Below are 12,569 nucleotides of genomic sequence, written 5' to 3'. Positions count from 1 at the left end.
CTGTTGCATTTAAGGGGGGCCAAGTGGGGTGTCTTAAAAAGGACATATCATAATAAGTAAGCATCACACTCAAATTTATCGACCATTAAATTGTTGAAGACTAAATACGCTATAACTAACTCTATCCATCTACGTTGCCATGGGCTATATATATAGGATATACATCTAATGAGTGATCAGAAGCACTTACCTAAGAGTGAGTGCACATCATGGGTTACATCAGAGTAAACGAAGAAGTAGTGAGAAATAAGAATACCATTTCCAGAGTTAAGCTTATAATAAAGAAGTTAATGAGGAGAGTAGAACTCTCTATATTCAGACGGGAACTTGAAGGCGACTATGGAGAATATACTACTAACAAAGTTGTCGATGGTTATAATTTCGTGGGTTACGATGGAAGAGTGGTGGAAGGTCATTTTCCAGTGCTGGCTATTGGCGGAGATCAACCGCCGAAGAAGTTTTTTGTTGGATTAAGATACTTAAACCATCCTGCATTTGTCAAGTTACTTGAAGAAAGAGAGAGTAAGTTAGGATTTGATCAACAAGGTGTTCTTGTCGTTCCCTGTCAAGCAAGTGAGCTTCAAAGTATCTTATCTTGCGTTTGATTGATCAAGAAGGTTTTAGTAGATGTTGTATAGAAGAAAGTGATCTCTAAACCACTCTATATATTAATCAAAATAGATTGAGGTAAATGAACTGAAAACCTAGCAAGATATAGCGAGAAACCTCAAGATTTATAATAAGAAAAACATGATATTTTTTCTTGAGGTTTATCTTTCTAATCTTGTAAGGTTTGCGTTTCGCATAATATTATCATATCCTGATTACGTACACTTGATATTGGATAAATAGTACACACGCCGTTTTTCTTATATTTTACGCGTTGTTTTATTTGGATAGTGAAAATGGATCATGGTCGACATGTACGCGTTGTCTTATATTTTACCAACTTGTTGGAGTGTAATGGGGTTGTCAATAGATCGAAGCTTTATTGTATAGTAAAGATGAAGGCATATGCTTTATAATAATAATGTAATGATTAAGTTTGGTTTAAAGGTATATCGTGGGAAATTGTTACATATTTATCCTGGCATAATTTGGGGTAATTGGGTATACCAAATGAGATAAAATAAGGTCATTTTGAAATAAAACACAAAACCCTTTATCCACATATTTACAAAAATGACTAATCTATCCTTGATTAATTAGCACTAATAAATGTGATTAGGATAATTAATTTAATTAGTTAATTAGTTGATTAAAATTTTGAAATTAGGTTTTATTTTAGATTGAACTCATGGATGTGGGTAGATTTTTGAGATTTTTTTTTAAAGAATTCTACTTATAACGGAAATGAAATCGTACTACCCAAACACTTATAAATATGGGATTGTAGAGCCGCTAGGCGATTTTATACTCAAAATTATAGAAGGAATCAACATTTTCCGTTCTGAAAATATGAAAAGTCGGCAAGGTCTACGGATGAAGAACATGCCGACTATATCCGGCCGGCAAGGTCTGCGGATGAAGAACATGCCGACAACTTATGGCCGGCAAGGTCGATAAAAAAATATCCTGCCGACTATAGGATTTTTGACATACAGAGAAGGTGTTACAAATGCATGATTAGTCGGCAAGGTATTAATTTCATAACCTGCCGACAAAAATATAGTCGGAAAGGTATAGAGATGGATATCTTCCCGACCCTGTAACTGCTAATTTCAGAGATGAAAAGTCGGCATGGTATTCAACCTTATACCCTGCCGACTATATTTTAGTCGGCAAGGTCGACAAAAAATACCTTGCCGACTTTTGGTTCGTTTTGATTCTTCATTTTTTTTTATTTCACATGTATAGTTAGAGTGTAGAAGAAAATTTTTAATTTTTTTTAAATATGTTTTGGTCGGCATGGTTTTTTAGTATGGGCAATTTGGTCTTTTAACACTTTTTAGACACCCCTTAATACACTAGTTTGGATAGTAATAAAATGGGGATACCCCAATTAATCTGGGTATATCCCAATCTCACCAGGATATTTAAGTTTGGCTTTGCCAAAGGTATTGACACCGAGAGCTAAGTGTTTGCCAAAAATAGAAAAAATTTCCAGAATATTCTCCACCTCTATCGTAAAAATCCTATCATAATCAACAACGTGCATGAAGACTTAGCTTTATTATCCACAGATGCAATGACAACACGGCAGAAAAAAAATTTCATTTAACTAAAACGAGCATAATCCACACAGTTTTAACTGACTGTCATTGATCAAGTAGAGGTGGTATAAAAAAATAAAATCTGAATCTAGTAATATCGGATTTGACAATATTTAAAACTCGCGGCTTATTAATACTTTTTGATGAAAGGAACACGTGGTAATAAAATACATTTCCCGGTAAACCACCATTTTGATCAACACCAAAACAATATAATTCTTCAATATGTCGGCTACACCAAAACCTCCAACCTATCTTGGAGTACTATTCAAACACGGAAGGACATCCAACCAAATTTTCGCTCCACTCTTACAGAGATTAGCCAGAAAATCTAAAGGATGGATGACAAAATGCCTAACTCCGGACGGAAGACTCACTCTAATCAAAACCTTCCTAATTCCACATCAAATTACATCATGCAAACACAAAACCTACCCAGCAATATCCACAAACAAATAGATCGTATAACCAGAGATTTTTTCTGAGGACACGACTCAACAACTAGAAAACTCCACCCTATAGGATGGGACAAGGTAACAAAACCAATATCTGAAGGAGGATTAGGAATAAGAAAGATTAGTGATCATAACAAACCACTTCTCATGAAGAGAATCTGGAATATACATGATCAACCTAACTCTATCTGCGGAAGTCTCTTCAGTGCAAAATATCTTGATCAACAACCAATTCTACAAGGCATTCAATCTATACCCTCTTCCGCCAGTCCTCAATGGAGACAACTAGCTTCAATTGTCCCTACCATGCAACATCTAATATTTCATCGTATTGGAAATGGATTATCAACCCCAATAGAAGCCAATTGGATTCCACACTCAACAAATATAGATCCTACACAATGCTACCCAAAACGAATGGTAGCAGATATCATTGATCCAATATCTTACTCCTGGAATCATGAAAACTGAGCACCCTACCCAATCCTATAATCCAAAAGATCATAAACATCCACCTTCCCCAAAACACCCCCCTAGATAAAATTATCTGGCCACACTCAAAATATGGAAACTACACTACCTCTTCAGGATACAAATGTCTAACCCAAGGTCAACCAACTCAAATCACTTTACCACCCACCAAATTTCTATGGCCATTACCATGTCCACCAAAAATTCGGCTTTTCTTGTGGAAAGCCATCAATGAAGGATTACCAACCTTAGCTCTTCTACATCACATCCATTTAACGAACTCAGACATTTGCCCGAGATGTAACACGGATCCAGAATCAGCAAATCACCTTCTAATTCATTGTCCAACGACAACCAATTCATGGAACAACTTATCCAATCATATGACATGTTCATCATCCTCCAACCCCATCCCAACTTTCACCTTAACACCTCAAACAACCATATCTCAAATCCTTCAACAACCAGCATCAACAACTGCAATCTCCTCGTTTTGCTTTTTATTTTGGACATTATGGCTGGCTAGAAATGATCTAATATACCAACAAAAGCAAAAAACTTCAGAAGAAATCCTAACTTGGGCACAAAAACTACAACAAGAATACTACGGGGCTATACACTCTTCTCCACCAATCATTCCAGAAGATACACCGATATTTAACCACCCAATTAGAGATAAAAGGATATCAACAATATCGGTGGGATGGTCCATTCCAAACATCAACTGGATTAAGATTAACACATACGAAGCAGTCAGAGGTCACACAGGATTTGCGGGAGCAGGATTCATCTGCAGAGACTCCGACACAAGAACTTTAATAGCTCTAGCTCATCCACTGGGAATCACAACTGCATTAACTGTGGAAACTTGGGCTCTATTATTAGCCACAAGAACATCAACATAAAGGCAATGGACAAGAGTTCTCTTTGAAACAGACCCAGAAAACCTTATGCGTTTCATAACTTCCTCTACCCCTCCACCTTGGCACATTGCAGAAATGATTGAAGAAATAAAAAATAGACTCCGATAGATCCCACAAGCTGCTATTCAACACAACTACAGGGAAGAAAATCAAGCAGCCGACGGAATGGCCAATCATGCAGCAGATGGAAGCCAAACAGGAAATTATTCAACCAAAATATGAGATCAGGAAATCCCATCTTTTATTAGTCACATTTTATTTCAAGACTCCGTGGGTACTACATACCCACGGCAAATTGTAATCTAATTCCTTTTAATAATATGCATCCTTCAAAAAAAAACCAAAACAATATACCCCAATCGAGGGTTGTGATGAACCCATAGAAAAGTCATGAGTCCCACTTAAAAACTTTGCACGTGAGGGAGTTGTTTTGCCTAGTTTAATTGGGGGCCATGGATTTTAATTGGGGGGCTCCCACTAGAGGACAAAAAGGTCACCCAAACATAATTTGAGTCACCCCTTATCCAAATATTTTGGTAATGGCTAATCTACCCCTGATCTAATTAGTGGTAATCTCACTTAATCAGTGTTAATCCTACTTAATTAGAGTTTAATTATTATTTTTCAAATTTTACGTTTGCAAAAAAAATTTCTTTTTTTTTTCCTGCTCAAATATGTATGAAAAGTCGTCATGGTATTTTTTAAATTAATGACGACTCAAAAGGGTCGCTAATGTTTTCAATGACAACTCTGAAGTGTCGTTATTGTTTCAATGACGACTCTACAGCAACGAGACTTTAGGGTCGTCATTGAAAAACATTAACGACTCTTTAAAATCGTCATTGAAAACACTAACGACTCTTTGAATCGTCGTTGAAAACAAAACATTAACGACTCTTTAGAGTCGTCATTGAAAACATTACGACTCTTTACAGTCGTCATTGATTTAAAAATACATGACGACTTTTCATACAATTCTGAGCAGGACTTTTTTTTTGCAAACATAACATTTGAAAGGAAAAAAAAAACTATAAAAAGTTTTGATTTTAAAAAAATAAAGGGTATAACATTATTTTCACTTTATTATTTATATGCCCCTGAAAAATTTGGAGTGCGAATAAAATGTCAAGGCCCCAATTAAAATCCATGGCCCAATCAAACGAGGTTGTTTTGAGTTGGATTTTTCAGCCGTTTGCCGAGCATTTTTGTAACATTCATTGGAATCCCTACAAAATAAATGAACGATCATATGCGGCGTGTCATCATTTAGCCGGCACATTGTGTTATTCCGCCACCCACAAGAGTCACTTTAGGAGATCGCTCCATTTCGTAGGCCATAGGAACATGCACCAGTCTGCTAAGCTAGCCGGTACATTGCATTCCGATGTTATTGTTGCCAAACAAGAGTATCTTTAGAAAATCATTCCATTTCGTAGGGCATAGGATCATGCATCAGTCTGCTAAGCTCGGCATATGCCTATGTCATTTGGGGGTCTACCAATTAAAAAGCTGCTTGCAGATATTTGTACGAAAAACCCAAAGCAAATTGCTGAGTGCAAATTTGACACGTGACTGCAAACATTTCCGTAAGTGTCGATTCTCATAGACGATTATTTCTGTCTACAGCAATACTGATCGGATAAACTATCTCTATCTAGATTCTAGTACACTGTACACTGAACAAAAATGGCTTCTTTTCTACCTTCATCCGTCACATTTCAACCTAAGCAAAACCCAAATTTCACAAAACCCAGAATAAATTCATCAATTTCCTCTTCAATTTCGAATTCTAGAGCTAAATGGGTTTCGAATTTGCAATCAAAATCATTGAATTTCGCTTTCTCTGGTGCTCTGGCTCTTGGATTATCTCTTTCTGGTAATACTCACTCAAGTTCTTTGTTTTTGGTTTGAAAGTGAAACAAAATTGTTGGAGATTATATTTTGTTTTGATTCAGAGGCAAAATGTAGGAGTTGGTGTTGCTGAGGCGGCATTAAGTGGTGTTAATAAGCCAGAATTGCTGCCTAAAGATTTCAGTACTGTTATTGATGTTGCTGGATTTCTTTCTTCTGGTCAGGTATGCAATTTGAAAAGTCTAATTCATGGTTTTTGGAATAAATGAAGAAAGTGGGTTTTGATCTTGTGGTGGGATTCTTTGCAGGAAAGGCGTCTTGCTCAGGAGATTGCTAATATTGAAAAGGATACAGGATTCAAGCTTAGAATATTGGCTCAGAATTATCCTGAGACACCTGGTAATATCTTGTAGCGCGCTAAATCATGTTGAGGTGTAATGTAGTTAAGTTATAGATTTTGACATATGCAAGGGTATGCTGTTGTTGCTGTCTTATAAGAAAATGTTGTTGTTGTTGCAGGGTTAGCAATTAAAGATTATTGGCAAGTAGATGACAGAACAATTGTATTCGTAGCTGATCCAACATTTGGTAGAGTAGTTGTGTTCAAGTGCCTTTTTATTGTGTGTGTGTGTGTGTGTAAAGTGACTCTTATTGCACCCTTCCGTTGCTGCTTCCATTGATCAGGCAATATCTTGAACTTCAATGTGGGGGCTATAGTTGATTTAGACATACCTCGTAGCTTTTGGAGTCGATTGGCAGGGAAATACGGCAACATGTTCTATTGGAAGGAAAAGGTGATGATCAGTTGCATTTGGTTAGTGCTATCTGTAAATCATGGAAGCACATATTGTGGCAGTTGATGTAGTTATACAACAGACACCAAAATAATCTTAATTCTAATTTGCTAGTCCTGTGAATCACATCTTGCCAATTTGACTTGCACACATCAGCTGCCGTTTGTGCTCCAAATATTTGTAACTTAGCGAGTTATGAAAAGTTGATTTTTGATAAAGATTGGTTGGATCTATGACTGTAATAGGGTGAAGATGCATCTGTTGAGGCTGCTGTCATGGCAATATCACAATGCTTAAGCGAACCTGTCGGCCCTACTAATTGCTCGGAGGTGAAGTGATATCAGCACAGTAAGCATTTTCCCTCAAACTTCATCATTTGCACAAATTATGCTCACAGATAAGCCTTGTCACAACTTTCCATCTTACTTTGCTTGGTGAGTTTGTATGACCTTTTAAGTCCATATCTGGTGGATTTCCTTTCAGTAAATAGAAACTTTGCATTCTTTATAAACGCTATACTGAGCATCATATGTTAATCATTGTATAGGTTTTCCCAATTTGGAGTCAAACAATGTGTTAAATAACGATTATTTGAAATGATACATTATATTGTGGATCAAATTCCAATGATTCACACCACTCATCCGGTGTCCAGTATTGACTTCTGTTATTTTATTTGGCATGTAGATAAAATGAAATAGTGATAAAATGTGTCGTTGGTATAACCATATTTACAGTCGATCTAATTTGAACATCATATGATATATTGGTATAATCATTACAGACCAAGATTACTTGATCAGATTACTCCAAATATTACTCACTTTCATAGTATTATTTGGATTAGCACAAAGACAATAGAAAAACTAAGAGTCTCTGACTAAACTAGTTCGGAGGAATCATTTTTCACTTCATTTCCAATTGATAGATAGAGTATTGAGAGGTATTCTACTTCTGCTGTAAGCCTGTAACTTCATTCTACTATTGATGTTCAATGCACCAGACTTATTCCATGACATAACTCTTCCTTCTACATTTGAAACCATTGGTTCATTTTCGAATAATTTCACATCACCCATCTCTCTATTTCCACCACACTGCAATCATCTCATCTCACTCGATCTCTCTTGCAGTTCAATTCCAAATGGTAGTTTTGCATTAAGTCCTGCTCTGCAGGTTCTTGACTTTCAAATAATAATATTTCTGGAAGATTGTCAGACCTCAATTCTGAGGGTTGTGGTAATCTAACATTACTTCATCTATCTTTTAACAATATAACTGGATCAGATCCTACGCTAACCAGTTGTAGTCAGCTTAAAGTTCTGGATCTCAGTTCAAACTGTTTTACTGGTAACATGCCTCCTGGGTTTTGCTCATCCCTCTCCTCTCTACCCTGAAAAATTAAGCTTAGCAGGAAACTACCTATCAGGGCCAGTACCTGCTGAGCTTGGAAAGTGCAAAAACCTGAAGACAGTTGATCTGAGCTTCAACTATCTAAATGGTTCTATTCCTAATTTCCTATGGAAATATGGGCACTTCCAAATCTCACAGATTTGGTTATTTGGGCTAACAATCCCTCAGGGGATATCTGTGAAACTGGAAGTAATTTGGAAACTATAATTCTGAACACAATTTTATATCCGGAACTATTCCTTCCTCTATTGCTAATTGCAAAAAATCTGGCCTTTCTTTCACTCTCTAGAAATAGAATTACTGGAAAAATCCCAGCTTCCATTAAAAATCCTCCAGAGGCTCATTATTCTCCAATTAGGTAACAATTCTTTTGGTGGAGAGATTCCACCAGAGCTAGGGAAATGCAAGAGCCTCATTTGGCTTGAGCTATGTTGTGTTAGGCGCTAGGCGAGGCGCCAAGCCCTTCGCCTAGCGCCTAGGGCGCCTTTCACAGCATAGGTTTAACTTGGGTGCAGTACTGCAAATTTAAGAAACAAAGATACAGGTTGTAGAGAGGCTGTAGTTTTAATTGGTGTTGAAGGATTACTGATTAGTGTTGGACAGGTGCACTTGAAGAATTTAGTGTTGCTTTTTTTTTCTTCTTGCGCGTAGCCCATGGAATAGCATTAAGAGGATTTTTAATACGAGTTCTTGCATATCTCCATATTGTTCACGTAATTATATTTTAATCAAAGAAAAGAAAAGGAGTAAATGACTTTCTTGACTAGTGACTCTTCTTGGTTGGTTGGTAGCATCATTAAATTGACTATAGAGACTCACTAGAGTGGTTAAAACATGTCTCATGGAGATACAGGGAGAGAGATGAAAAAAAGCAACATGGAACTCTTCCTGTTATGCTGCATCTTTCTTCCATTGATGTTCAGTGAATCAGCATCTCCTTCTCTGCAACAGTCACAGAAAAAAGATGTGGTGAGCAGTTTAGTGAGATTTAAGCATTCTTCAATTGAGAAGGACCCAAGTGGTTACTTAGCTAACTGGAGCATTACTAGTTCATTATCATCAACTCCTTGTGCTTGGAATGGAATTATCTGCTCTACGGATGGCCAAGTTACAGCTCTTAATTTCACTGACGCTGGTCTCACCGGCCATCTACACATCGACGACATCAAATCTTTAGAAAATCTCAAACATCTTTACTTAGGAGGTAATACTTTTATGGAATCTCTCCCATAACAGAACTCTTCCTTGTACTTTTGAAACAATTAATTTATCTTCTAATCGTTTCGACTTTCCCATCAGTACTCGATCCTTTTTTCCTTACTGTAGTCACCTTAAGTTCTTGGATCTTTCGTATAATAGCTTCAGTGGGAGACTCTCAAATGTCAAGTTTGGGGTCTGTGGTAATTTAAAAGTTCTCAATTTATCTTATAACCACTTAACTGGATATGTACCTCTGTCATTAAGAAGCTGTACTCAGCTCCAAGTTCTTGATCTTAGTGTTAATAATAATTTTACGGGAAATCTCCCATCTGGGTTTTGTGCTTCTTTCAACACTAGCCTGGAAAAGCTAAGCTTATCAAGCAACTATCTATCAGGGCCAGTGCCTGCTGAGATTGGAAACTGCAAGAACCTGAAAACAGTTGATCTTAGCTTCAACTATCTAAATGGTTCTATTCCTGCAGAAATATGGGCACTTCCAAATCTCACAGAATTGGTTATCTGGGCTAACCATCTCTCTGATGAAATCCCTGATAATTTCTGTGACAAAGGAAGCAATTTGGAAACTTTGATTCTCAACAACAATTTAATCACTGGAACCATTCCTTCATCTCTTGGTAATTGCAGTAATCTGGTTTTGGTTTCACTCTCTAACAATAGACTCACAGGAAATATCCCTCCAGCCGTAAAAAACCTCTAGAAGCTCGCAATTCTCCTGTTAGGTAATAATTCTCTTACCGGAGAGATCCCACCAGAGCTAGGGAAATGCAGGAGTCTCACCTGGCTTGAGCTAAATAACAATAACTTCAGCGGCTCAATTCCACCAGCGCTAAGCGAACAATCTGGATTGATTACGCTTTCATTGAGCTTTAGCTCACTATTCTACTCCTTCAGAAATGAATTTCGAAATGAAGGCAGAGGTTGCAGAGAGGCTGTAGGACTGATTAGTTCCGGAGGAGTCTTGCCGAAAAGGCTCGCAGAGGTTTATACTTACTCATCATCTAGGGATCTATTTACAGTTATCCGTAACTTGACGTTAAATAACGGCAGTATGATCCGGCTTGATCTTTCCTCGAATTCCCTGTCAGGAAAAATTCCTGAAGGTTTTGGATCTATGAATTATCTCCAATTTCTGAGTTTGGGATACAACAGGCTTACAGGTAGTATTCCTTATAGCTTTGGAGAGTTGGCACAAATTGGAATTCTTGATCTCTCCCATAATGAACTTGAAGGACCTGTTCCCGGATCATTAGGGATGCTTTCATTTCTCAGTCAGCTAGATGTATCCAACAATCATCTTAGTGGCTCAATCTCTTCTTCAGGGCAAATGTTAACATTTCCTGCTTGGGGATTCGAAAACAATTCTGGTCTATGTGAGGGTCCTTTGCCACCTTGCTCATCAGATACCGGGAAATCATTTCTGCGCCCGCCAGAGGAGGAGAACAGTTCATTTATTGAAGGGGGATTCTTAATTAGTGAAGTGGGATTCATAGTTGGACTAATAGGCTTTTGTTATGTTTTATGGTTCAAGAAATCCTGGAGGATAACCATATTTCAAGCTATCGAAGAAATGACAGAAAATTTGACTTCTCTGTTCTGGAAATGAATAGGCTTTTGTGCTATTAAGATGCAAAATTTCAAAGAAAAACAACCTGCCACACACGGAGTCTTCTCAGCATATGTTGGGTTGCCGTTGATAGATCTAGCTATAACAAACTAGTGATTAGCTTGTAACTAGATAAAGAGACCTAGTATATTCAATAGCGTTAGTGATGAGTGAATGCAATAGGGATCTTACTCATATGGTCCAGGCCGGTGGTAGTATGGTACACCATACTAGCAAAAAAAATAAAAGCCACAGATTTCGATTGATTCTGAAAAAAGTACTTTTGTTAAACTTTTGAACAATCAATCATCAGTAATGGAAAACCGAATAACGCCTTTTTGTATTACATATCAACAAGAAGAAGACATGCATGAAAAATCATAATCAGTCACTGCCACCACCTACACCACCACTACTTCTAGAAGAGAAGCTACTAGAGAAAGTAGAATTGCCGTTTAAAAGAGTTCATTTCACCAATGAGATTACTATATATAGGGGGATAATTCATCCTTGGCTTTTATTCATCTGCATTGGTTTTCATCTGATCTGTGGTATTGTGTACTGAAGCTATTCAATATTACATTTTTATTGAGAGTCTCGATTATGGCAATGGCAATTCTAAGAAGTTCGAGAGTGATTTTATGTCTCGTGTTCATAATGTTGTTGCTCATGGAGTTATCGGCTGGTGCAAGATTGTTTCGGAGTACTGGAGGAGGAGGTGGTGGTGGCGGGGAAGGTGGCGGTAGTGGTTTAGGGTATGGTGGTGCAGAAGGAGGTGGATACGGGAGTGGCTATGGGTCTGGTTGCGGGTCTGGAGGAGAAGGTGGTGAAGGTTATGGAAGTGGTGGAGGAGGTGGGGGAGGGTCAGGATATGGTTCCGGGATTGGTAGTGGTTCAGGGTATGGTTCTGGAAGTGGTCATGGCTCTGGGTATGGGCCTGGAGGAGAAGGTGGTGAAGGTTATAGAAGTGGTGGAGGAGGTGGGGGAGGGTCAGGATACGGTTCTGGTATAGGTAGTGGCTCAGGGTATGGTGCCGGAAGTGGTAGTGGATCTGGGTATGGGTATGGAGGAGTAGGTGGTGAGGGTTATGGGAGGGGTGGAGGTGAAGGAGGTGGTGGAGGATCCGGCTATGGGTCTGGCAACAATTATGGATCTGGCTATGGGTCCGGGAGTGGAAGTGGTTCCGGATATGGGAGTGGTGGAGGACGCGGAGGAGGAGGTGGTGGAGGATCTGGTAGTGGCTCAGGGTATGGTTCAGGGTACGGGTATGGGTCTGGATATGAGGGTGGGAAAGACAAAAGGAAATTTCCATAATTGGTGTATTCCTCAGGCCAATCATCATTCCACAATTTTACATGCTCACATGCTAATTTCCTCTCTTTTCCCTGGTTGCATTTGTAAAATTGTCCTCTTGTTTTTCCAGTTATTGTCCTCTGGTTTCCATGACTTTTGTTCCTTCGCAAGCAAATAATAAAAGTTTTTTTTTTTTTTGAAAGTTATGTGCATTTGAGACCAACTAACTTTGGGAGTTAATAACCCTTACATCAGTTAGAGTAGAGCCATCCAATGTCAGGGGATTATCTACCACCCTAACATTTGATTTATCTACTTCTATTGCATTCATA

At 38.2% G+C, this 12,569-nt stretch overlaps 3 protein-coding genes and 1 pseudogene across 3 annotated transcripts; all 4 read left to right on the top strand.

Moving 5' to 3' along the window:
* Positions 1 to 209: 209 nt before the first annotated feature.
* Positions 210 to 605, top strand: LOC113312124 (auxin-responsive protein SAUR40-like). Its single transcript, XM_026560882.1, has one exon. It carries the CDS (start codon positions 210 to 212, stop codon positions 603 to 605), a length of 396 nt encoding a protein of 131 aa, XP_026416667.1.
* A 5,106-nt stretch (positions 606 to 5,711) lies between these two features.
* LOC113311131 (thylakoid lumenal 15.0 kDa protein 2, chloroplastic-like) lies at positions 5,712 to 7,350 on the top strand. The gene is made up of 6 exons (XM_026559981.1): positions 5,712 to 5,938; positions 6,031 to 6,137; positions 6,222 to 6,312; positions 6,433 to 6,501; positions 6,598 to 6,707; positions 6,953 to 7,350. The coding sequence occupies exons 1-6, from the start codon at positions 5,749 to 5,751 to the stop codon at positions 7,043 to 7,045; spliced, it is 660 nt and encodes a 219-aa protein (XP_026415766.1). The 5' UTR covers positions 5,712 to 5,748; the 3' UTR covers positions 7,046 to 7,350.
* Positions 7,351 to 8,227: 877 nt separating this feature from the next.
* LOC113312123 lies at positions 8,228 to 11,187 on the top strand (annotated as a pseudogene).
* A 366-nt stretch (positions 11,188 to 11,553) lies between these two features.
* Positions 11,554 to 12,258, top strand: LOC113312122 (glycine-rich cell wall structural protein 2-like). The gene has a single exon (XM_026560881.1). The coding sequence runs from the start codon at positions 11,554 to 11,556 to the stop codon at positions 12,256 to 12,258; it is 705 nt and encodes a 234-aa protein (XP_026416666.1).
* The last annotated feature ends 311 nt before the right edge of the window (positions 12,259 to 12,569 follow it).

This window comes from Papaver somniferum, chromosome 9 (assembly GCF_003573695.1).
Source record: "Papaver somniferum cultivar HN1 chromosome 9, ASM357369v1, whole genome shotgun sequence".
In the NCBI taxonomy this organism is placed as follows: Eukaryota; Viridiplantae; Streptophyta; class Magnoliopsida; order Ranunculales; family Papaveraceae; genus Papaver; species Papaver somniferum.
This window is presented reverse-complemented; position numbering and strand designations above follow the sequence as displayed.

Bases quoted from the DNA above. Each gene is read 5' to 3' on its own strand.
- LOC113312124 (XM_026560882.1), top strand. From the start codon at position 210: ATGGGTTACATCAGAGTAAACGAAGAAGTAGTGAGAAATAAGAATACC.
- LOC113311131 (XM_026559981.1), top strand. From the start codon at position 5,749: ATGGCTTCTTTTCTACCTTCATCCGTCACATTTCAACCTAAGCAAAAC. The intron at 6,138-6,221 runs GTATGCAATTTG...GATTCTTTGCAG, and splicing joins GATTTCTTTCTTCTGGTCAG to GAAAGGCGTCTTGCTCAGGA. The intron at 6,708-6,952 runs GTGATGATCAGT...TGACTGTAATAG, and splicing joins TGTTCTATTGGAAGGAAAAG to GGTGAAGATGCATCTGTTGA.
- LOC113312122 (XM_026560881.1), top strand. From the start codon at position 11,554: ATGGCAATTCTAAGAAGTTCGAGAGTGATTTTATGTCTCGTGTTCATA.